We start from the raw sequence: 26,882 nt of genomic DNA on the forward strand, positions 1-26,882 counted from the left end.
TGGTTCAAATCTCTCTGAGCACTATGGGACTTAACTTCTGAGGTCATCAGTCCCCTAGAACTTAGAACTACTTAAACCTAACTAACCTAAGGACATCACACACATCCATGCCCGAGGGAGGCTTCGAACTGCGACCGTAGCGGTCGCGTGGTTCCAGACTGAAGCGCCTAGAACCGCTCGGCCACTCGGCACTAACTTCCAGCTTGCTGGAGTAGCTTGGGTCAGCAACTTCTGCGTGCACTAGAAATGTTCATTGCACATTTTTGACATCTTCGGAAATGCCATTTTCGACTATGTTATGATGATTTAAAAATGGGTCTCGGCCCGAAACTACTCAGCGAATAAATAAAAAGTAAAAATTTGCAACTTTGACTGGTTTTTCGTTCTGATGTAATAGCTTGTATTCACTAGTTGCATCGTGTTACAGTTACGATTATGGTTTTGATCAAACAGCACAGGGACGTTTTCCTTACACTCCTCAACCACGAAAAAGAATATTCTCTGCTCTTCAAGCTTCGGTATCAGACCTCTCATTAAACTATGTAAACAAATTATAAAGCCAGTGACTGAGCATTTGCTGTAACAAATCTATTCTGATATCTGTCTACAGTAAAATTAACAATAGAAGAAACCTATTTTGCGCCACATAGAAAGATGCTACTTCTTCCTGCGAGATGGAGTTTGGGATTGGAGGAAGAATTCATCGCTAGTCACAGAACTATGCGAATCTTCATTTGGTGGAAGTCACATCAGTGGCATGCTTTCCAGCTACTAGGACAGGTCCTTTAGACCGACTTGAGGCACAACACTTGTGGAAGGCCGATGGTGGCTCACAAACGCCACAGCACTCAGGCAGATATTACCTTCGATTCCCCTTTCTCCACAAATAATTGCAAACCCTCGTTTACCAACTCATCTTACCTCAATATTATAGCTTTCCAAAGCGCACGTTGTCTTCTAATGACCGGTCCGTTGTTAAAAAGAGAATGGTAATGCATTTACTGGAGAAGTACTGATAACTCCGAGTCATCGTGGCTCTAGAGTGCTACCATTAAATCTTCTAGCGAAGTATGAAGGCCAGGATGTGTCAGTCTCAGACTGTAATTATCCCCAGCAATTATCGATGGCTCACGGGCTTGAAGTGGAACTAATTTTAAATCATACCTCTCTTATAAAAACTTAGCTCCGTGGGCACGAAGACGTTCAGTACATTGTAACTCTAAACCCTAGTAAAATACGTTGAATGTTCTTCACCTCCGGATTGCTTGGATAGCACTTGATAAATTCCGCTTTGGGTAGCAATAATGTTGATAATTGTTTCGTTTAGCGTGTCTCCCGTGTTACATTACTGCATTTCTACTCCGTGTTTAATAGTTCCAGTCTGCAGTGAGTTTTCTATTGGACGGTTAGTTGGTGCGGATTCCATTTAAGGTTTTGATCGCTCGGTAGTCCAAGGCACTTGAGTATTTCAGTTATGTGAATCGAACGGTTTTCTATTGTGATGTCATCTTGTTAATTCGAAAATTTAGATTAATAAACTGATTGTATTTACGCAAATTAAATATTGCATTGCGGCAGATAAAACCTTAGTTCTATTGGCAGCACCACCATAGAAATACTACTTTTGTAAATCACTTTCGGCATTAGTGAATAGTTATGATGGTTATTTCATAGAAATACGGCAATACACATCTTCCTTAAGTTTATTTATGTCAAGAAGCGTTTAGAGTTTTCACCAGTCTTCAACTGATGCAGTACAGAACAAAAGGCTGGTTGCAGTAGTTTTTCAAGTCGTTTAGTACGCCGCAATACAGCTTAGTCAACATTAGTACCGATATATTAAGTATGATGGCTTCTCCGCCTTCTAATTCTAATACAACGTAATTGCTCAACGTCTATAGCTGCTTACACTTGTAGATAGACAGGAAAACACTCACGCATTATATTTACGATTCATAATGCACGCCGACAGTACATCTCCTGCAGGAGCGGAGCTGAAATGCCAAGGTTGCACGACAGGAGACGTTTATGTACGTCGTCATGTGTGGTCACTGCTTAAGGTAGCAGCGCACACTCACATGACCGCCAAGCTTGGCTTCCTAATATTTCTTCGTATTACCTTTTTGCAAGGACGTGCTGTTGAATCATCAGTTCACAGGCCATATCCACCAATACAGTTACTGCTTATGGCTATAAGTGATCAACGTTGCAGTTTTTCCTGGAGTGTCTACAAGCGGTTGGAGGCGACTGCAACTCCCAGAGTCCTAACCCGGTAGAAAGTGTGTGAGACCACCTCGATCATCGTTTTCTACATGACTATCTGTACTCGATCTGTTGTGCCGTGTATTAGGCTTTCTTCCAGTTCCTTTTATAGATGTGGCGTGGGAAGATGAGTGTTTATACGAGACTGTCGGGGTTATTATTTGCAAGGATTTATCTGCACGGTCAGAAGGCTGAAGAATATTTTCTCTTCCGAAAGATTTCTTGAAGTTTTCTGGGTAGGTTCTAGTGCCGATGTGTGGTGCATTTGTTACAATGTCTGCCAGTCATACTTTCTAACATTTCTGTTACCCTCCCTCGCCAGTCAAACAAGCTTGTGACTATTTACACAGGCCTTTTTTGATGATGATGATGTTTGGTTTGTGGGGCGCCCAACTGCGCGGTCATCAGCGCCCATACCAAGTCCCAAGATTTTCACAGTCCAATTTTTTACACAGTCCAATCCAGCCACTGTCAAGAATGATGATGATGATGATATGATGAAGACAACACAAACACCCAGTCCCCGGGCAGAGAAAATCCCCAACCCGGCCGGGAATCGCACCCAGGACACCGTGAGTCCTTGTTTGTATACTCTCAATGTCCACACAGGAATCCATACGCTTGAGGAGCATTCAACTACAGGCATTTCAAATGTTTGGTGTGCAATAACTGTTTTAGACTCACGGCAATTTCGCAGCATTCCGTCAGTGACTCGAAGCTAGCTATTTGCTTTACCTACAGCTGAGCGTACGTGGTCTCTACAGTTCATACCGGGTGGTTATAATTAAAGTGTAGCTATTCACGGAGGTCCAGTGTGGACTGTAACTATCCACCGAAACTTGGTAGATATGATAATGCGTTAACGTGCAACCGATGGAAAAAATTAGCCAATTGTGGCCACCAGTTGCACATCGGGCACTATATAGCATCTTGTCGACGTCTCCATTGCTCCTATTGAACAAATAGCATAAGTGGCAGTTAATAATAATATCAATATTATGCCTTTCTCACTAATTTAACCTTTTCTTCCCACGTCCCGATCTAATGCCCTACATATGGAAGCATTTCTATACGTCTTTCTCGCATTCACAGCGCCAGATTTGCAGCTAGTAGCCAAAATTTGGACAATTTTTTTTCCAGCGTAAATCCATTCCGCATTGACATATTCGAATATTTACCAAGATTCACTGTCATGCGATAATTACAGCCCAAACTACACCTCTGTGAGTGGCTTCACTCTAATTGTAACCACCAGGTGTAATAATAAATATCCAATTGTAGTTGGTTTGCTGTTGGCTTCCTTCGACTGTTAAGAAGTGTCAGGTGTGTTCCCGTGTCAGGTGGATGACCGTGATGAGAGCATACGCAGCCTAGCGTTGCGTTTTTGTTGGTATGGATGAATGGAACGGAGAGGATGAAATCCCGTGCCAGCACATAGTCTACTCCTGTGGAAGGAAGCTAGGGGCGTCACCGAACCTAACGTCCACATCCGACAGGAGGGTCACCCTCAAGAGTGTCACATGCCATCACTTCATCAGACACTGCAGAGAGGTTTGCAGTTTAATTCAGGACATTGGCGCAAATACTGGTGATTCTAAACTTTACCATCTCTCCTCCACTTCATCGAAATGAAAATTTCATTCAGTAGCAGAATTTGAACCGTCTTACCTCCAAGATACAGGCATGCATTAGTGACCGTTAATTTGTTTTTCTTTTATCTCATTTTGTTCGTTATTGTTCGTTGCTTTTGTTCGGGTTGGACGTCTCCTGACACCCTTTGAAGTTCAGTGTTTATCCATTCACTCAGTTTTTTTGTTACGTAGGGCAGCTAACCCTCTAACCGAATACCCTGAGCTACCGCGCTAACGCGACTTGGCTACGGAAGTGGATTCTACTGCCCACATCTGCTCACTATATTTGTATGACATGACAGAGTGTAGCTGTGACTAATTAATCCTGTAATCAAATACGAGGGCTGGAACTTAAATAGTGGCAACTATTTATTCACAACCGGGACAAAAGAGTTACATGTTTGCACCTGTTACTGTCCTTCAAAGTAGTCACCAGCGTTGTGTACAACCCGTTGCCAGTGATGTGGAAGGCGTAGTATACCGCTAGCAGAGCCTGTTCTGTTGATGGCACGAATGGAGCGGTCTGCAGCCTGTCGAATCTCTGGAACAGTTCTGAAGCGAATGCCACGAAGTGGTTGCTTCATCTCTGGAATGAAATCAAGGTCACAGGGACTTAAGTCCGGGGAGTATGGTGGGTGGTACAGTACTTCCCAGTCCCATCGACGGAACAAAGAAGCCACAGCTTGCGCTGTATGTGCCCGGGCATTGTCGTGCAAAATGACGGGTGGGTTGCGCAGAAAATGTCGCCGCTTCTTTCGCAAAGCTGGTCGCAGGTGATGCTCCAAAACCGAACAGTAGTACTGTGCATTGACGGTCTGCCGTGGAGGAACGTAATGCATTAGGATAACACCATCACAGTCGTACACGAGAATCACCATAACTTTAGACCGCTCCATTCGCACCATCCTGGCAAAGGGCTCTACACAACGCTGGTGACTACTTTGAAGGGTAGTAACAGGTGAAAACTTGTAACTCTTTTGTATCGGTTGTCAATAAATAGTTTCCACTATTTAAGTTCCAACCCACGTAATACTCCGCTTTAAAGCTCGACTTTACATGTCTCGACATTAAGAGATATTTGGAAGTTTTTGCACCAAGCTGAAATGGCTTTTCGAAATTTAACTGGATATTACGAAAATTTTTCCTGCGCAGATTCTGTGAAAAGTATAACGCTGCATCTATCTCTACCCACTAAGTCAGTAATGTATGCCAGACATATGGTGAACAGTAATGGTGCTGCTATACTTCCCTGCGTCACATCAGATTTTAATTCAAAATCTACAGATGAGCCTCCATCCAGTATAGCGCGCTATGTCCTGTCCGCCAAAACATTTTCGGTCCAGTAGCAGATGTTCTCAGATATTCCATAGCAACGTGGTAGTTGCGAGAACTTCTGTCACCCATTCAACAGGCGTGATAGCGCTGCAGACATCCGTGGTTCAAGATATTCGTGAAGACTTATCGGTATCTAAGACCAGCTAGCCTAGCTGTCGTTCAACAACACAAGCACAGTAAGTCGTCAGGGTATTTGGCAAGTCTTCTACGATGTTCAACATGCAAAGCTGCGTGAGAATATAAAACCGCCAGGAAAGAAGGAAAACGAGACGACAGAAGATGGGAGCCGCTAGGTGAGTGGGAGGTGGGCGCCGCAGAAGTCGCCTCTGCGGTTGCTGGTCTTGGGCGTGTCGTGTGTGCAGAGGACAGGTCATCCTCTGGCAGACACATCCGGTTCGCCTACGCCGGCAGAGCTTCGCGCCAGCTCTGATGGCCCAACATAAAAACCGGATTGCCTCAAGAGCGCGGCGCCCCGCTCTGGGAAGATCCGCGTGCAAGGACGCCTCCCGCGACCCCACACCGGGCCAAGCGTGACGTCACCGCCGCCGTCGGGCTATTAGCGCCCCACGTAACAGCCTGACCGGTACCCGGTGCCCACACAGTCAACATCCGCGCCGCGACATCGACGCTATCCGCACCCATCCACAAACACCTCCATTCGTCTGCCGAATACGTATTTGGCCTAGCGTACTGTAAAGTGCATGCAGCACTGCTTGAGTCCTCGTGTCTTTATTTAATGATACACAGACCATGAAGTTCTGTCATCTTTTCAAAAACTGATAAGTTGGAAACAATTAGAGATAGGGAATCGTGCAGGTGACGCCTGTATCTAAGAAGGGTAGAAGGACGGATCCTCAAAATTACAGACCAACTTCGGTTTGTTGCAGGATTCTGGAACATATTCTCAGTTCGTATATAATGAATTTCCTTGAGACAGAGAAGTTGCTGTCCATGCATCAGCACGGCTTTAGAAAGCATCGCTCCTGCGAAACGCAACTAGCCCTTTTTTCACATGATATCTTGCGAACCATGGATGAAGGGTATCAGACGGATGCCATATTCCTTGACCCCCGGAAAGCGTTTGACTCGGTGCCCCACTGCAGACTCCTAACTAAGGTACGTGCATATGGGATTGGTTCCCAAATATGTGAGTGGCTCGAAGACTTCTTAAGTAATAGAACCCAGTACGTTGTCCTCGATGGTGAGTGTTCATCAGAGGTGAGGGTATCATCTGCAGTGCCCCCAGGGAAGTGTGGTAGGTCCGCTGTTGTTTTCTATCTACATAAATGATCTTTTGGATAGGGTGGATAGCAATGTGCGGCTGTTTACTGATGATGCTGTGCTGTACGGGAAGGTGTCGTCGTTGAGTGACTGTAGGAGGATACAAGATGACTTGGACAGGATTTGTGATTGGTGTAAAGAATGGCAGCTAACTCTAAATATAGATAAATGTAAATTAATGCAGATGAATTAAAAAAAGAATCCCGTAATGTTTGAATACTCCATTAGTAGTGTAGCGCTTGACACAGTCACGTCGATTAAATATTTGGGGTAACATTGCAGAGCGATATGAAATGGGACAAGCATGTAGTGGCAGTTGTGGGGAAGGCGGATAGTCGTCTTAGGTTCATTGGTGGAATTTTGGGAAGATGTGGTTCATCTGTAAAGGAGACCGCTTATAAAACACTAATACGACCTATTCTTGAGTACTGCTCGAGCGTTTGGGATCCCTATCAGGTCGGATTGAGGGAGGACGTAGAAGCAATTCAGAGGCGGGCTGCTAGATTTGTTACTGGTAGGTTTGATCATCACGCGAGTGTTACGGAAATGCTTCAGGAACTCGGGTGGGAGTCTCTGGAGGAAAGGAGGCGTTCTTTTAGTGAATCGCTACTGAGGAAATTTAGAGAACCAGCATTTGAGGCTGACTGCAGTACAATTATATTTCGCGGAAAGACCACAAAGATAAGAGAGATTTGGGCTCGTACAGAGGCATATAGGCAGTCATTTTTCCCCCGTTCTGTTTGGGAGTGGAACAGGGAGAGAAGATGCTAGTTGTGGTACGAGGTAGCCTCCGTCACGCACCCTATGGTGGATTGCGGAGTATGTATGTAGATGTAGATCGTGGTTTGCTGTAAAATATTTAGCAGCTCCCAAAGTTTTTTTTTTCGTTAGGCCAGAATTTCAGTATGCGCCTCATTCGACACTTCTCGAACATCAAGGCGATATTCGAATTCTGCCCTTGTACAGGTCAGTATCAACAGCTCTGATTGCTTCACTGATTCGTTTACGAATGATAGCAATGCCGTTGACTCGCGATGTCTACATACAATACTTAATGTAGCCTCACGAAAAGAAGTCTAATGGTATGACATCAGAAGAGCTTGGGGGCCATGCGATGGGACTGTCACGACACAGCATGTCTCTTTCAAATTTTTGAACCACTTTATAATGCCTTTTTATGTCAATGGTGCCCTCCCATACTAAAAATGGTTCAAATGGCTCTAGGGGACTTAACATCTGAGGTCATAAGTCCTCTAGAACTTAGAACTACTTAAACCTAACTAACCTAAGGACATCACACACATCCATGCCCAAGGCAGGATTCAAACCTGCGACCGTAGCAGTCAAGCGGTTCCGGACTGAAGCGCCTAGAACCGCTCGGCCACCGCGACCGGACCTCCCAAACTAGTTTCGATACTTCTTCACTACCATCATCACAAATTTGGATTCTGCACACCATATGAAACATTGCGCATTCCCCTGGCCTGTCGTTATTTTGTTGCACTCCATATCACTCCATATCAACAAAAGGACAAAGGAAAAACAGTTTGAGAGCTTTTACATGATTCACAACAGAATCACGATTCCCTATTTCTAATAGTTCCCAAGGTAAGACTGTTTGTAGTGATAATGGGCCTTTTGGAGAACCTATACTACGTTCCTGACCACACCCGCTTTCTCCATGTAGCATACAATGAGGTAAAAAAGTCATGGGATGTCAGCTAATATTTTGTCGGACCTCGTTTTGCTAGGCGTAGTGAAGCAGCTCTTTGTGACATGGATTAGCAAGTCGTTGCAAGTCCCCTGCAGAAATACTGAGCTATACTGCCTTATAGCTGTCCAGAATCGCGAAAGTATTGCGGTGCTGGATTTTGTGCACGAACTAACCTCTAGATTGTGTCCCATTAACGTTCCGTGGGATTCATGTAGAGCGATGTGGGTGGCCGAACCATTGGCTCCAATTGTCCAGAATTTTCTTCAGAGAACTGCAGCCTTGTGACATTGTGTGTTTTCGTCCACAAAATATCCACTGTCTTTTGCTGCGAATAGTCTCCAAGTAGCCAAACGTAACAATTTACAGTCAATGATCGGTTCAGTTGGACCAGAGGACCCAGTCCATTCCGTGTAAACATAGTCCACCGCCAGCTTGCACAGTGCCTTCTTGACAACTTGGGTCCATGCCTTCGTGGGGTCTGCGCTACACTACTATCCTACCATCGGCTCTTACCAAGTGAAATCGGGACGTCACCTAAGAGTATGTAGTGTGTGCTAGCTGCATCGTACTGTCAGCGCTCCGCAACCGCACTGCACAGTATTTTGCGGAAAATTAGTTAGAAGTTTTCAATTGAAAATGTTAATATTTTTTTCGATAATGTACGCGTGATTATGCATCCCTGGAAATGACAGAGAATTTGCATCAAATGTTTGTGCGCTTAAAGAACACAGTCGTTGTAGTTCTCCTTTATTCAAGAACGTTCTGCGTGTTTTATTTACATGTCCTGTTCTATTCTTGTCTGCTGTGCGCTATTAGGAGCTCGCGCATAGTACTGTTGACACATAGTATTTACTATACGTTGTTAACAACTTCTTCTCCTTTGTCTTGTCGTGTGCAACAACAGGGTCGCCATGTCTTGTCAGTTTTTGTAATATTAGTGGCCGAATGCCATTCCTCACGCCACCACTTCCCCCAAGGCGGAATCTGTACCACATTTGTGTGAGACTAGAGTAAATCTCATGTGCAAGTGTGGAAATGTTTTCTGAATGTTCGCGTAGCGCGTATTTGTGTCGGGACGTGGGCATGACTCCGGCATTGACCTAGTGGGATAGGAAAACCGCCTGAAAACCACATCCAGGCTGGCGGGCACGCCGTCTCCTGTCGCTAATCAGCAGGTCGGATTCCATCCGGAGCCGGCGAGACTCCCCGTGTGCCAGAAGCGGACGCTCTACGTTGTTAACAACGCTCGCTTAAAAATCGTTCGTTGATATATTCTCACGCCAAGCGACGTGGGCCTAAAAGTGAAACAGTGATGATTATGTTATCCAGTTTTCCGCCTCTTTCAGCAACCTGAAGTTCGAACGACGTGTCTTTACAGTACGTTTTTCTACTGAATTTGAGCACATTTCTGTGAAGTTTCTGTAATTTAATGTTCAACACGTTCAGATACGCCATTATGCTTATTGTCCCTCATCGAATGTCAGGCCTAAGCGTCCACCACAAAGTACAACGTAGATCAGATCAGGTTGCTCCCAAATGAGTGTCTTAATGTTTTACTGTATTGCGTAATCCTTTGGAACGTGTCGAAAAATTTGGTACTGGATGTGTTTCGTTAGACAACGAATTTTATTTTGTAATGTAAGCTGTAAGAGTTTACAAGCGATTTCGAGACAGTCTGCTCAAGCCAACGCCTCCAATGGGAGGCAACTTACAGTTCTACTTGTCGGTAAACCCTTGAGCTTCTCAACTAATGAAAACAAGAACACACTGGTCACTTGGTCACTGTCAGTGCATGGATAGGCTATATAAGTAGTAATCCAAAACTTTAATTTCAGTTGTATGATTATCTTATCATTCATTAAAGGCAGGCTTGTGTTTAAATCAGTGAAACAAAATTTTATTAGACGTTATCTTCACACTTTATATGTAAGTAAAATAATGTGTTTAAAAAATATGAGTACATATGGCTGAGTACTGGCCACACAGTTCATAAGTACTACGCGTGAGTTCCTATCCGTCCTGTTCCTGACTGCTACTTCTATGTATCATATTTAACATGTCCATTCTCCATTTTAGCTAGTCTCTCGTTATCGTAGTGCTAGTGCTGCCTGAGTACGCTACACAGACCGGCTAAAATAGTTAAATTACCTTCGGAGGTCTGTAGAGGATTTAATGATAACTGTTCACAATGCATCAGAGTGGCGGAGGGGAAGTCGAGACGAACAATTTGATCCAGGACACTTGTGGTCTACTAAGCCGGGCAACAACCTAAAACTGGACTGCAAAAGCAACCTAAGTTACAGCGCATGGGTGCCACGTGAGCTGTTGAATATTCTCACTACATCATCACTTTTCGTTAACGTTAGTAAATTGACCTTTCCTGTGAACGTTAGTGTAAGAAAAATGACTTTTGAACATGTTATGCAAAAACGAATTACGTTTAGAATTCGATCTAAACTTAACCCTTACAGACGTAGTAAGAAAAAAAAAGATTTAAGTGCTAATTTTACGCTGTTAAAATTTACAAAATGGTGAGATAAAATATTCACAAACGTCAGTTATACAATTTGTAAGGGTACAGCTAAGATGGTGGCGTTAGACGGCGTGAGGAAACTAAAAATATGTGTCGGCCCGCATGAGCTGTAGGTCAGGTAGATTTTGAAGGACAATTTTAGGTTGTCTCCCGGCGTGGTAGACCACATTGTTCGTGTCGAGTTCTTCGACACCACTGTGCTGTTCTGTTAACAGTTGTCGTCTACACTCTGTATAGTGTACTCGTGACTGCTGGTAGTCAGTTTTTTCCTGTCGGACGGCGGTCGCTGGACAGCTATGTGGCAGGCAAGCATGCAATAGACTTGCTCGCTGACAATGACACAAGAGCCGAAACTGGCCAATATCAAATACAAATAGCACTCACTGCGTTGGGCGGAATGATGTTGTCCTTTCGTACATTTTATACGGGTATGGTAACTAACAGAAGGAAGTACTCGAACTACTCATTTCAGGATCCTCTAGTGTGCAAAAAATTTCCACTGTATAGGCTTGGGATACCCTATACATGGTGCATTTTGGAATTGCGTTAAGGTAGAAATTGCTATGACATTATTGATGGAGTGATTTGATTTCAGTATTCAGCTGATGTAATTTAGCGGTTATGGAAATTTAAATTAGGATGACTGGAGGGGTATTTCAACTCAGACCTTCTGCAACATGAGTCTAGTGACCATTTCGACATCTCGCGCTGCAGAGTGCTGAAAGAAGGCTCTTTGCCCTACTGAAGTCGAGTCTGCTTCCGCCCATTCCCTCGTAGTTTTTGCAGAGCCTCGCTAGCTTTCACTAGGGATTTTCTTGCGGCTTGAGTATTGTGCTGCGACCTGCACGTGGTCGACGACCCGGCAGCACTACATCTGAAGCCTGCAGCGGACGGAACGTGCAGCTTTTTCTGCGGGACACGTTTCTTCTCCCGCTGCAGTTTCGCGACAACGCCGCGCCCCTCAGCTGACCGCACGGGACGGCGGTTTTCTTGCCGCAGCGACGTGTGCCGACCGCTTCCGTCTGAGGGCCTCGCGGTCGGATGACTCGCCAGCACCTCCGTGACGTCACGTGCGTCCGGCCTGGCCTTCCGAGGCGCCGCCACCACAATGCGGCCGTAACCTTCAACGCACCGAACACAAGACTTCGTTTCCAATTTTAGCTTTTTACATTGTGCACCCGAGGTAGTGACCATCTACGAGGTGCGACAATAAAGTAATGAGACTGATGTGAAAAAAAACATTGCTTACCGTTTTAGTCAAGTTTAGAGTTGTCTCCTTCAAAGTAGTTCCCTTCTGATTGCACACACTTTTTCCAGCGCTTCTGCCATGATGGTAACATTTCTGGAGCTCATATTCTGTAATATCCTCCAAGACCCTCGTCACAGATTTATGGACATCTTGTGTTATTTGAAAATGCGGTCCCTTGACCGCCGTTCTGACTTTCGGAAAAAGAAAAATCTCGCACGGAGCGATATGTGGTGAATAAGGTGGCTGTGGTAGTACTGAAATTTGTTTTGAGGTTAAGAATTTATGTACTGACAGAGCAGTATGGGATGGTGCATTACCATGATGCAGAATCCAATTATTACTAGACGAACTGTTTCTCGATTGATGTTCATCTGCAATCATTTTCACGGATAATCTTCGATCAGACTGTACGAGTTCACGCACCCTGGACAAGTTGACATTCGTCCGTGACGTTGATGGTCGTCCACTGTGGTCTTCATCTTCAACATTCGTTCTGCCTTCGCTAAACAGTTTATGCCAACGAAAAACTTGAGCTCCTGACATAACCTCCTATCCAAAAGCCTTCTGAAGCTTACCGTAAGTTGTCGTCGCGTTTTCACCCAATTTCACACAAAAAGAAATGGCATACCGTTGCGCAACATTATGCGGTTCTATTTCCGTGACGAGAGACACAAACACGTGTTAACTTATTACAGCACAACTCACAGCTTAGCAGTTGCATCGATGTGCCGCTTGGATTAGAAGCAGCTTATAGACCAAGGTCAAAGATATTGTGCATACGCAAGCCTGCGGGGTTGCCACATCTTGAAAAAAAAATCAGTCTCATTACTTTATTGTCGCACCTCGTATGCAGTGATATTTATTTATGGTACAGCAAACAATTAAAGAATGTTCACACACAATTAGGCGTATCCACTAACATCTTCTCATTATCTGGCTGGCTCTTTTTAGATCATCAGTCAGAAGAACTTCAGCAAGGAAGGTAAAGGTAAGATGTAGTTGCGCGTCGGGCCCGAACGCTCGCTGTGTCGTCCTCGCCAATGGCGCCTTCGGAGGGGTCTCTAGTCAACACACCACTGTCCCAGTCGTTGAGAAGTTTCTTGACCTCAGAACAGCTACTAATCGGTCGAGCAGCTCTTCCGTTGACCTCGAGAGACTGAATCCACCCAGTGACAACCCTCCCACCAGGAAAAACACTGGTAGCACCGGAAATCGAACCCAGGTCCCCGCAATGCAGACAGTCATGCTGACCAGTCAATTATGGGGGCGGACAATATGCAAAATAGCATTCATAAATTGAAGTCATTTGGATGAATTGTTCTCTTTAGAGGTCAGCAATGAGCTACGTATACTCGGTTCAAACTCGTTAGCAAGTCCTGTGACGCTGTATCGGACTCGCTATCTCCGCGTGCCCGTGGACTCGTGAGTATCTGTCGCTGTCCACTCATAACCTGAGTTACGGGCGCAGATGGACTTCACTCACTCAGAAAAGAGAGCGAGTACACTGGTTCGCAAGTATAGTAGCGGACTCGCGACATTTCCGCTACATACGCAACCGTTCTGAAAAAAATTCCGCCATTAAACTGGAAATTACTATTCACTTATTTTATACCATCATTATTTCGGCTTTGTAGCCATCCTCAAGTGCAGGTTAAAATGTCACAAAATGTCCGACCTGTCTAAATGACAGAAGCAAGTTGTATGTCAAACAACGACTCATCGGTTAGCAGTCAATGTTGTTCTGTTTGTACATAAATTTATGTAGGTAAAACTGTTTCGAGTACTACTGTAAAATATATTTTAATATTTAATACCTATACAGAGAAGTCGAACAACTACGTTGACATATGCGCTCTTTCCAGGCGTTACCGAGTCTAAGACGACAGTGGCAGAAAACATGTCATGAGGAAAGTGATTAGCCCGTAAACACCAGTTGCCACGACCAAATGAATACAGAAATAACGCGCTTTTTGTGGTAGAAATACAACAGTAACGTTGCTCTGTGCCCAGTTTTCCCTTAACGCAGCACATATGTTTTCCCAATGTCGACGGGGAGCAATCGAGAATACAACCATTTTGTTGCCATTGGACGAAATTTGTATGGTTTTCGTCTGAAGCGTGGACTACAGCGTGAAACTTATTCGAGGAATCCCTCCTCTAATGGGACACATTTGCAGTCGAGTACTTCGCATCAATTACTTTCCGTCTTATACCCTCCACAGTCTTCCTAAACACAGCTACTTTACAGGTCGTCCGATCTGGACAATCGGTCATTTCACCTTGTCTGTGCTACTTTGCAGCAGCAAGATCTTGTACTCATCTTTCGGACTACCTATAATTCGCGACTAGCCTTACACTCCTGCATGCTTCAGTAAGACGGGACGAGTCGACGAGTCTGAAGCGACCGCAGCGCCATAGTTCTCATGCTCGTCATACTCGTGGAACTACAGCGGGAACGAAGGAAGCACTGATGTAACAGCGCCGCCTAGATTTTGAAGTATGCAACCCGAACAGTAGACTCATACTGCGATCTCTAAACCTTGTCTGTGTTTAAAATCGTCAACTCGCATCGCTCTGTACCGTAAAGTAACACTTTCTCCGTCCATCTGCCTTCTCTGGCAGCGGCTGACATCCGGTACAACCAGTAAACCTCGACCCAGGGATCTTTAAAGAATCGAACTCCGTTGTATAAAACTTTATAGCTGCCGAACTGTGCATCGCACAGTGATATAATTTTGCAGCTACGTTTAGTGGTATGTACGGATGCTATCTGCAAAATCTGTTGCGAATGGAGTCTGTACTAAAGAAGTGATGCCTGATGCTGCAGTCCTACTGCATAAACAGCGAAAATAGTAAGCTATAATTTTTTTTTCGTTTCATTATTTTGTTGTTTGGAGGACGGGGATGGGGGTGAGGAGGGGAGGGTGTCGGCGAGAAGAAGTTTCGTCAAGATTTGAAATCATGTGCTAAACCTGTTGGAAGTCGCTAAGAGCTCTTATTCTCAACTACTGCAAGAATATAACTGCGTAATTTGCGCTCTATGAGTTACACTGGCGCACACAGATACTAACAGTAATATTTAACGCATATTGAAGTTGCCGTTTCTAGTGATTGCCGGTCGAGGTCTCTGTAGCAATGAACACTGGTAAAAGGTAACTGAAAACACTGATCGTAAACGTAATTGGAAAAGGCGTGTTGAGATTGTAGTACATGCATGTAAAACATATACCCTTGTAAAATAGGATGGTTCTTACTAAAATAACGACGTTGTTCTCCTTTTTGTAAGTTAATATCCATCCCAAGTTTGCGTCTTCATTCATGTAAAGATATAGTCTTGCCTGAAACCAGATGAAACTTGTTGAAACATCCTATGTAATAGGAAATTATATCTGGAAATATACTGTTCCTATGTTACAGGGATAAATATGTAAAGTAATGTTTTCCACTCTCCCGCGTCTACTACATAACAAACCAATAGTAATTCGTTGTGTCTTTGAGAAATACAACCAGTACTGATTATAATACAACACAAAATGTTTGAAAATCTAAATTCACAGTTAATTCTTCTGGACTCTTATTTCCGTTCCTTACCTTGATATTAAACCTAAATATAACACTGCCTATCCCTTAATAATTCCGTACGTGTCCTGCACAAATGTTCTGTTGTTGCAGATCCGTGACTGTAACGCCGCAACAGAAGTCTGCTGCCAGCTCCAGACGGAAGTATCAGGCGCAGGCACTGGTGGCACCTTCATTGTAACAACGCCACGACCTGGAGTTACGGCGACAACACCGGGCCTTGTTCACATACCGCCATCCACTCCCGGCGGCCTCGTCCACATCACACCTTCTCCTTTCCCTTCAGGTTCCACAGCTGTCCCAGGACATGGTCTGGTACACATTGCGCCTGGCCAGTACGGACCAATAAGCCCAGGCTCTGGACATCCAGGTCAACCTGGTAAACCTGGCACCCCTGGAACTCCTGGACAACCTGGGCAGCCTGGTCTTCCTGGACACATTGGTTACCAGCCTGGGCAGCCAGGACAGCCTGGACAACCAGGAAAACCTGGGCTACCAGGTCAGCCTGGGCAACCTGGATACCCTGGTCAGCCAGGACAGCCTGGTCAGCCTGGGACGCATGGACAACCAGGACAACCTGGCCAGCCTGGATACCCAGCACAACCTGGACAGCCAGGATACCCTGGACAGCCTGGACAACCTGGGCAGCCAGGATACCCTGCACAACCTGGACAGCCAGGATACCCTGGACAACCTGGACAACCTGGAAAACCAGGGTACCCTGGACAACCTGGACAGCCTGGGCAGCCAGGATACCCTGCACAACCTGGACAACCAGGATACCCTGGGCAACCTGGACAACCTGGAAAACCAGGGTACCCTGGACAACCTGGACAGCCTGGGCAGCCAGGATACCCTGCACAACCTGGACAACCAGGATACCCTGGGCAACCTGGACAACCTGGACAACCTGGAAAACCAGGATACCCTGGACAACCTGGACAACCAGGATACCCTGGTCAACCTGGACAGCCTGGACAACCTGGACAACCTGGACAACCAGGATACCCTGCACAACCTGGACAGCCAGGATACCCTGGACAACCTGGGCAACCTGGAAAACCAGGATACCCTGCACAGCCTGGGCAGCCAGGATACCCTGGACAGCCTGGACAACCTGGTAAACCAGGATACCCTGGACAGCCTGGACAACCAGGATACCCTGCACAACCTGGACAGCCAGGATACCCTGGACAGCCTGGACAACCTGGGGAGCCAGGATACCCTGCACAACCTGGACAGCCAGGATACCCTGGACAACCTGGACAACCTGGAAAACCAGGGTACCCTGGACAACCTGGACAGCCTGGGCAGCCAGGATACCCTGCACAACCTGGACAACCAGGATACCCTGGGCAACCTGGACAACCTGGGCAACCTGGACAACCTGGACAACCTGGAAAACCAGGATACCCTGGACAACCAGGATACCCTGGTCAACCTGGACAGCCTGGACAACCTGGACAACCAGGATACCCTGCACAACCTGGACAGCCAGGATACCCTGGACAACCTGGGCAACCTGGAAAACCAGGATACCCTGGACAGCCTGGACAACCTGGACAGCCAGGATACCCTGCACAACCTGGACAGCCAGGATACCCTGGACAACCTGGGCAACCTGGAAAACCAGGATACCCTGGACAGCCTGGACAACCTGGACAGCCAGGATACCCTGCACAACCTGGACAGCCAGGATACCCTGGACAACCTGGACAGCCAGGCCAAACTGGCCACCCTGGATACTATCCAGGGCAGCCTGGAAAGCCTGGGCAACCTGGGACCCCTGGCCAGCCAGGTCTGCCTGGACAACCTGGGCAACCTGGACAGCCTGGCCAACCTGGCCACTCTGGATACTACCCAGGACAGCCTGGAAAGCCTGGACAACCTGGAACACCTGGCCAGCCTGGGCAACCTGGGCTTCCTGGACAGCCTGGACAACCTGGACAGCCTGGGAAACCTGGTCAGTCAGGCTACACCCCTGGTAAGCCAGGCAGTGGGACCCCTGGAGGAATCCCCACTGGGCGTCCTGGACAACCTGTTGGAGTAGCTCCTGGCCAGCCTGGCTACATCCCTGGCCAGCCAGGCCAGTTTGGTTTCATCACTGGCCCCACTGCCCAGCCGTCACAGCCCACCTATGTGTATGGTCAGCAGCCACAGCAACCTGGACAGGTTCTCGTCCCTGTCAGACCAACAGGGACCATAAACCGTCCCACTACCGGGTAAGTGATTTATGTTTTGACACAAGATGATGTAACAAGGAATAAGCTATTTTTAAAACATTTATAAAGGGCTTGAATCAGTACTAAATACGGAACTGAGTTTTGCGAAGAGTATCATTCTTACTGAATTCAGTTAAGTCACCTCAGTAATACTGAACTAGCTGCGTGACACGTAATGACAGATTGTGAATATAAGATATAATTTTTGTAGGTCTGGCTACTACGGAGTGCCCATCGGTGGGTCCATCTACGACACAGTGACGCCCGCAGGTGCCCAGAAGCCGTACACTGGTCCATTGAACACCACGCCCCACCCAGGATGCGCTGCCGCCCTCAAGTGCGTCTCCATCAGCTACTGCACTGCTGAAGGCGTCATGTCCAACACACCAGTCGTACTCACTCGCGACCAGGAGGAGAATCGTGTACCACTTACGGTAAGCCGGCCAGAGTGGCCGAGCGGTTCTAGGCGCTACAGCCTGGAACCGCGTCTCCGCTACAGTCGCAGGTTAGAATCCTGCCTGGGGCACGGATGTGTGTGATGTCCTTAGATTAGTTATGTTTAAGTAGTTCTAAGTTCTAGGGGACTGATGACTTCAGCAGTTAAGCCCCATAGAGCTCAGAGCCATTTTTGAACTTACGGTAACACCTTGCTTCCATCTTTTGTCTCTACTTCAGCATCATCATCATACTCTCCTTCCCCTACCCTCCACAGTTCTTCACACACGTTTGACGTGCAAAGAAATAGGAATATTCATAGAGCACAAGTATGATTTCAACCTGTTCCTTTTCTATCCTGTCTCGATAGAAGGCCGAGTATTCTGTTTTTACTGGCAAGTTGATTTTGTTAATATTTAGATTATAGATTATTATATAGATTATTAATATGTAGATTACAGAAGAAAGTAATTGGCACACTGGACCAAAAATTAGTCCTCCCAAAGAGACAGCACGCTAACGCTTTGTAACACCACATCTACCCTTGAGGATGGTCTCATTCGGCATGGAAGAGCATCCACAAGTTTCTTCAGGTTGCCCCTCATTGGTAATTACATCCCATAGAGCTAACAAATTGTGGCGATGTTGAATTGAACGTTTCGTCCGCTGCTCCTGTTACTCTCTGATACCTTGTATGGGTACGGCCAAACTTTCAGGAAACATTCCTCACACACAAATAAAGAAAAGATGTCTACCTGTGCTGCTAGAAGATGTGCCTTTACAAGTACGACACAACATGTGGTTCATGCACGATGGAGCTCCTGCACATATCAGTCCAAGTGTTCGTACGCTTCTCAACAACAGATTCGGTGACCGATGGATTGGTAGAGGCGGACCAATTCCATGGCCCCCACGCTCTCCTGACCTCAACCCTCTTGACTTTCATTTATGGGGGCATTTGAAAGCTCTTGTCTACGCAACCCCGGTACCAAATGTAGAGACTCTTCGTGCTCGTATTGTGGACGGCTGTGATACAATACGCCATTCTCCAGGGCTGTATCAGCGCATCAGGGATTCCAGGCGACGGGGGCTGGATGTATGTATCCTCGCTAACGGAGGACATTTTGAACATTTCCTGTAACAAAGTGTTTGAAGTCAAGCTGGTACGTTCTGTTGCTGTGTTTTTCCATTCCATGATTAATGTGATTTGAAGAGAAGTAATAAAATGAGCTGTAACATGGGATGTAAGCGTTTCCGGACACATGTTCACATAACATATTTTCTTTCTTTGTGTGTGAGGAATGTTTCCTGAAAGTTTGGCCGTACCTTTTTGTAACACACTGTAGAACCAGCAACATATGCGTAAGGCACTGTAAACACGGCTATTTTCACATAGGAAGACAGGATTTTCAACAGACCATTCATCCTGGAGATGTAGACGCAAGGGCAACACTGGTCACAGAGAATGTGAAACAGACACTCTAGTTGATTTTTCACGGTTACGTGAAAGAGGGGGCACAAAAAATGATAAAGCTAGCTCAAAAGTTCCATAAACTGCGAGTTAAACACCTCATTTGGTCGTCGATGCATTTGGAAAGAGGCTATCTGACGTCTAGACGGACAACACTGCTCAGCTCCGGTCAGCTACTGACATGTGTTGTTTAGTCATTTAAAACGAGCAGCTGCGTGTGCTGCTGCTACCACTTGCTTGAGTCCATATTTCCATAGCATATACTTCTGCTCGTTATGATCGTTCAGAAACTGGAGGTTATGATACTGTATTTACTGACAGCAAGAATTCCTTTATGATCACGTCGTATTACATTGCTGCGACTAGTACTGAATTCTTTTGAACGTGTTGGAATCTCTACTTTGACAGGGCAACAAACCGAGCAGCTTCAATCACGGCATCGTCATGGACACGTCCAAACAGTACAGCTCCTTTCTGCCATTCTGTCACATCTCTAGTCAACCCACCTTACTTCGCTGATTCGATACAATCGATTGGCCAGTACACACCACTTTACTGCCACGACTTGCGCTAGTGGTGGAAGGTCGTATGATCGAGTTGTACCTGTTCTACACTATTTGACGCGTTCCAAATTGTCCTATGTGCTGTTGTGAAGGAATGACGAGTATTTTGCCTCATCAGCTTGCTTTTCATCTATCCTGATGGCACTGTGTTTGCCCTCCACGCAGGATTGCCAGGATCCAGACACGGGCATCATCGGCAAGTGCTGCCGCGACCCCAACTACAAGGACCCCTGGCCTGGCGGTATGATGATGAAGACTCCCCAGCCGGACGAGTGCGCTCCGCTCGGGGCCACCTGCCAGCCTAGCTACCAGTGTGGGGCATCCGCACGAGTGCAGCCCGTCAAGGTACGTAGCCAAAACACGATGCAACTTACTAACTAATTGCAACCATGTCAGTATTATTACCGACTTGAGCTACCCCTCACAATCGGATCCCACAGCTTCATTTCCGCCTGTACCCATCTCCTACTTTCCAGACATTACAGAAGCTCTCCTGGATAGCTCAGCCGGTACTGATAAAACATAAAATAATGCACCAAATTTTCTAGTAACAGACACAGGTAAAACCTCGCAAGATTAAACAGTTCAAGTATCTAGGAGAGATAATCCAAGATAAGAGGTCAGTAAACCAGTCATAGATGAAATGATACAGAAGATGGAAAGAGGGGATGAAAAACCGAAAAATATTTACAATAACAAATGTATTTCAAGAAATAAGGAACAGAATATTGCAATACAACAGTAGAAACAGAATGCCTCAAAATAATCGACTGCTTACAAATGAATTACAGATCAGGTTGTAACTAGGCTGTTTAGGTTTTTATGTTGGTAACGCCACGTAGCGCTCTGTATGAAAATCACTGACTGTGCTGTGTGCAGTCTGTGTCTGGTTTGCATTGTTGGAATATTTACTATTGTAGCGTTGGGCTGTCGGATGTGAACACTGCGTAGCGTTGCGCAGTTGGAGGTAAGCCGCCAGCAGTGTTGGATGTGGGGAGAGAGATGGCGGAGTTTTGAGAGCAGATGATCTGGACGTGTGTCCATCAGAGACAGAAAATTTGCAAGACTGGATGTCATGAACTGATATATATATATATATATATATATATATATATATATATATATATATATATATATATATAATGCCTTTTCAACACTATTAAGGTAAATACATTGTTTGGTCTCTATCAAAATCTTTCATTTGCTAAGTGTGCATATCAGTAGTTAGTGCCTTCAGTAGTTTGAATCTTTTATTTAGCTGGCAGTAGTGGCGCTCGCTGTATTGCAGTAGTTCGAGTAACGAATATTTTTGTGAGGTAAGTGATTTGTGAAAGGTATAGGTTAATGTTAGTCAGGGCCATTCTTTTGTAGGGATTATTGGAAGTCAGATTGCGTTGCGCTAAAAATATTGTGTGTCAGTTTAGTGTTGATCAGAATACGTAAAGAGCGAAATGTCTGAGTACGTTCAGTTCTGCTCAGCTGCTTGAAAATCAAATAACGTAAGGCGTTTATCAGCACAGTAATTGATAAATTTTTCTAAGGGGAAGTTTCAAGGTGAACTAAAATTACTTGAAAGATGAATAATGAGAAATATTATAATCCAATAAGAAGCACTCGAGCCCAGAAATTAAGAAGCGATGTCACAACAAATAAAAAAAATCAGAAACAACAAGGAAAAGTTGGCTGATTCCAATAGGTAAGAAAAGATCTGTGTCGACCTAAAGGAAGGTGGATAGGTGACATTAGAAAACGTGCAAGAGCAACATAGATCGTGTGGCTAACCACAGCACACGAAAAACTCTAAATGAGATTTCGTACTGATGTCTTTCGATGATAGTGACCAAACGAAGAGAATATTTTGTATATAACTGACAAGTGATTACAGTCAGCGAGATTGGAACACCGTGTTAGACTACAAGAAAAGTCATAGTCGTTTCACGTTACAGACTGAGAGGGGAAAGGTTTCTACAGTTCTTCCATTGGTTTTTGATTATTGCGTCAAATATCCTCTTTAGAAATCACAAAGAGAGAAGGTACATTTGGCAGGGAGTGGAAGGTATGGAAAAATATCTACTGGAGTAAGTCATGGTTAGATAAGATTCAAGATCAAAACGTTTCCTACAAGGGAAACCTGAAACCTTAATCAGATATCTTGGGAATAAATTACATATCAAGCACAGTAAGTCAACAGTTGTTATGTTCCGAAGTAGTTCAGATTTCTTACTTTTCTGAGATGAATGAATGTAAATAATGTCCATAAAGATAAGATATTTTTTGTCTGCTATGCAAGTTGTAAAGTAGTTGGCATACAAATGTTCACTTTGCTGTGATGTACGCTCTTTGTTTATTTCAGAACTGCAGAGTCGGCCTCGATGGATCGTCTGGCGTGTGTTGCCGGTTCCAGCCTAGTTCGGGCAACCCCTTCCTTCCTGGTGGTGTGTTCACTGGCAGTACCAAGAAGCCAGAATATGGCTACGGACCATCGTCTCCATCTCCTGGCAAGCCACTAAAGACTCCAGGCCCCAACGTAATTGTCCCTGGAGGTACCACTGCCGTTGGATTTCCAGTCACAACGACGCATTCTCCATTTGGACAGCCAGGTTTCTCCACAACACCCTCCCCAGGTTCCTACAGACCTGGCTATACCGTTACTTACCAGCCAGGGGCTTCCTCCACTCCAGGTGTGTACCAGCCTTCTGGTACTGCTGTCTACCCTGGTAGCTCGACCCCTGGTGTGTATCAGCCAGGCTACTCCACTCCAGGAGTGTACCAACCATCATCTACACCATCACCATTCCAGCCATCTGGCACACCTGGATATTCAAGTGGCACTACGCTGTCGCCTTACCAGCCATCATCTCAACCTGGTTACAGTACAACTCCAGCACCCTTCCAGCCTGCAGGTGGCACCAGGTTCCCCTCAGGTTCGAGACCCGGGGTATTCCCATCAGGCTCTACGCCAGGTGGCACTGTGTACCCTGGATCGACCCCATCATCGTACCAGCCAGGTGGCGTGACTGGTTATCCTACAGGTACCTATGTACCAGGCAGCCAGGGAACACTGCCTGGTTTCCAAGGCCGCCAACCATCTGGTACCAGCCTCGTAGTAGCCTACAGCAAGATCAGCCCACCTACCTGCGGCATTGGCACCAAACAGGTAATACATTAACACACTGTCATCCAATTGAGCCTAACAGTAGTTGATAGCAGTGAATGTTGATTATCAGTAAAACGATCAATGGCGTAAATTAAATTGACAAACCACTAATGAAAAGTTGATCTTAGTTCTTCGTTTCTGAAATAGACGGAAGGGGAGGGCATAGGGGGAGTTACCCGATTTCCAATCCAATGGAAAGTCACAGAGGCAAAATATGATAGAAGGTAACTATTAGAAGAACAAGTTTGCAGTAAGAACGACTAACAAAGAGATGACTGTAACTGAAATGGGAACAGGCTGCATAACATGTGTTACGTGTGATGGGATCCTAAGATGTATAAATAAATTAATCAGCTGTGGCTACAGTAGTTTTCTCAATAATGCTAATCGCACATCGGGACGTAGCAGGGCTGTCATGTGATCAGCTGGTGTACATAACCAGACTGCAGACTTTCGAAGAACAAACACAAGTGACAAATGCAAAATTTGAGGCATACAAGAGTACGAACACGGATCTCCTGCTTATTGCGCTTAAACAGTCTGCTCGGTCTATGTGTCTACATCGACTAAAACTTTCATTGTAGTACCTCATCAAACTTTTTCAGTAATTTGTTGTATGTATTGTAACCTCCATCTTACCGCATGATGTTTGTCAATTGGTTCAATTGGCTCTGAGCACTATGGGACTTAACATCTATGGTCATTAGTCCCCTAGAACTTAGAACTACTTAAACTTAACTAACCTAAGGACATCACATAACACCCAGTCATCACGAGGCAGAGAAAATCCCTGACCCCGCCGGGAATCGAACCCGGGAACCCGGGCGCGGGAAGCGAGAACGCTACCGCACGACCACGAGCTGCGGACTGATGTTTGTCCTATACTGTTCGCCCGAGTAGCATGGACGTAATTCTTTGACGTCTTAACATATTTCCTACTATTTTATCCGTGTCCCAAGTGCTATATGGGGCAGGGAAATGAAAACGAGACAGATGGAAAAAAGCAAATAAATTGTTTATTATTTCAAAAATGGTCGCCCGCCCACATGTTGCCAAATTCGTTTCGCCTACGGTGCATAAGTGTCCTGGGAAGCCCTTGCACATGCTCTGTACAGTCATGATCTCTCCAAATGTTATTTGCACATTTTTTGGAACCCTGAAGATAGACATTCGTGGTCGTCGATTTGCTACGGACGAAGACGCGCACGCCTGGGTGCAATCATGGTTCCGTGATACAACCACAAACATTTTTCATGAAATCATTGACCGTCCTGTTTCACAGTGGGATAAATGTATTAACAGCTATGGCGATTACTTTTTAAACAATAAGCAGTTTATTTACTTTTACCATCTGTCTCGTTTTCCTCGCTACTTCACGGAAAGCCTCCTTCTTTCTTCGCTCAACAGCCTAATTTCACCACCCTTCTATATCACCACATATCAAAAGGTTCTATTCTCAACTTTTCCGGTTTTGCCACAGTTCATGATTCACTTCCATAGAATACTGTGCCCCAAACTTATTTTGGCAGAAATTTCTTCCCCACATTCAGGTTTATGTTTAATGCTAGTAGCCTTCGTTTCCCAGTGCTAGTCTGCTTCATACGTTCTCCTAGCTTCCTGTTTTCAAGACAGCATAATTTCGTCACTTGGTCTACAACGTAATCCCCAATTTTGATGCTAATCTCATTTCTGCTCCTGCTTGACATTATGTTTCTTTTGATTCTCAATCCGCTTTCTATGCTCGGTAGATTGTTCATTCAATTCAACAGATATCGCAATTCCATCTCACTTTCGCAGAAGATGGCAAATGTCATGAATTAATCTTATCGTTGACATCCCTTCACCTTGAATTTATATTCCACTTTAGAAACTTTCCTTCATTTGCTTCATTGGTTCTTCGATATACAGACTGGACAGTAAAATACAAGCACTACGTGACCTTCTTACTCCGAGCATTTCAATCCTGGTCTTCTATTCTCATTGCTCCCTCTTGGTTCTTGTATTTATCCGTGTTTCCATATAATGGAGGATTCCTAGCATTTTGCTCCACTTTACAATACCAAACTATTTTTTTAGGTCAACAGATCCCAATAAAGCGTCTTAATTCTTCTTAAATCTTGCTTCCTTTAACAAGGATTACCCCTTTATTACTTGCAAACACTAAAATCAGATGTTCTCGCACTACGAATAACGCCTACAAAGGTATGGATACGATGTAGAACCGTAGCTTTCCAGCCACTTTAATGCACACTCTGAACCCGAACTCTACCAACACACTTTTTAGGTCGTTCAGAGATATTTTAGAAGGATTTTGGTGTGAGATGGCCATAGTCTCCAATGGCCCGTTATAGAGTAATTTCAGTTCATTTGATTTCTTATGTCCATTTGTACGGTATCTTCAAAGTTATTACACTAAAAATATTTCCACAACAGTGCAGATGTCGACTGTGCGTGCTGTGTGTATTGTTTGCAAACAAATTTGCCCCAGAATGAAATTTTCACTCTGCAGCGGAGTGTACGGTGATATGAAACTTCCTGGGAGATTAAAACTGTGTGCCGGACCGAGACTTGAACTCGGGACCTTTGCCTTTCGCGGGCAAGTGTCCTACAAACCAGACTACCCGAGCACAACTCATGACCCGTCCGCGCAGCTTTAATTCCGCCAGTACCTCGTCTCCTACCTTCCAAACGTCACAGAAACTCTCCTGCGAACCTTGCAGCACTAGCTTTCCTGGATGAAAAGATATTGCGGAGACATGGATTTGCCACAGCCTGGGGGATGTTTCCAGAGTCAAATTTTCAGTCTGCAGCGGAGTTTGCGCAGATATGAAACTTCCTGGCAGCTTAAAACTGAGTGCCGAACTGTGACTCGAACTTGGGACCTTTGTCTTTCGCGGGAAAGTGTTCTACCGAGCAGAAGAGCCTCTGTGAAGTTTAGAAGGGAGGAAACGGGGTACTGGCGGAATTAAAGCTGTGGGGAGGAGTCGGGAGTCGTACTTGCCCGCAAAGTTCCCCAGTTCGAGTCTCGGTGCAACACACTGTTTTAATCTGCCAGGAAGTCCCAAACTTACCCCATTCGCTCGCAGTACTTAATGATAGGAATCGTAATAGCCAGTTTACTATTTGCCCTCAAGCTTACCTTCAGTATTGTTCAGTTCTGTCTTAGATTTACTTTTCCGATAAAATTTGTTACTCTTTAACATTGATACCCAGCAATGTGACTAGGTTTACTAATAAAGAGCTGGCTGATACGGACAAGTGTATGGGTTCACTGAATGCAATCGAAGAACGGGTCGACGACGCCATGCCGAGCTGTCCCCGCAATGAGACGGAAACCTCGTCACAATATTTTTCCAGCTGAGGGTTCTTACATGAGTCTGAGTTTTGTGTCGTTCGATTTGGTGACTACATGTTACAGGCTTCGTCACTGTTGTGAAGATATGTTCACAC

General features: G+C 45.3%; 1 protein-coding gene across 50 annotated transcripts in view; it reads left to right on the top strand.

Annotated features, from left to right (window-relative positions):
• Positions 1-26,882, top strand: part of LOC126419810 (collagen alpha-1(III) chain-like) — a 64,219-nt gene that overhangs the window by 21,180 nt on the left and 16,157 nt on the right. Inside the window, exons 5-12 of one of the 50 annotated variants that reach the window (XM_050087014.1) lie at positions 15,678-16,575; positions 16,738-16,773; positions 17,026-17,070; positions 17,107-17,205; positions 17,296-17,806; positions 18,018-18,240; positions 20,441-20,620; positions 22,629-23,432. In XM_050087014.1, coding sequence (XP_049942971.1) covers positions 15,678-16,575; positions 16,738-16,773; positions 17,026-17,070; positions 17,107-17,205; positions 17,296-17,806; positions 18,018-18,240; positions 20,441-20,620; positions 22,629-23,432 — 2,796 coding nt within the window. Of the gene's footprint in view, positions 1-15,677; positions 17,807-18,017; positions 18,241-20,440; positions 20,621-22,628; positions 23,433-26,882 lie in introns of all 50 variants that reach the window. The other 49 variants (XM_050087027.1, XM_050087024.1, XM_050087033.1 and 46 more) reach the window with 49 other exon arrangements.

Source organism: Schistocerca serialis, chromosome 9, assembly GCF_023864345.2.
Source record: "Schistocerca serialis cubense isolate TAMUIC-IGC-003099 chromosome 9, iqSchSeri2.2, whole genome shotgun sequence".
NCBI lineage: Eukaryota > Metazoa > Arthropoda > Insecta > Orthoptera > Acrididae > Schistocerca > Schistocerca serialis.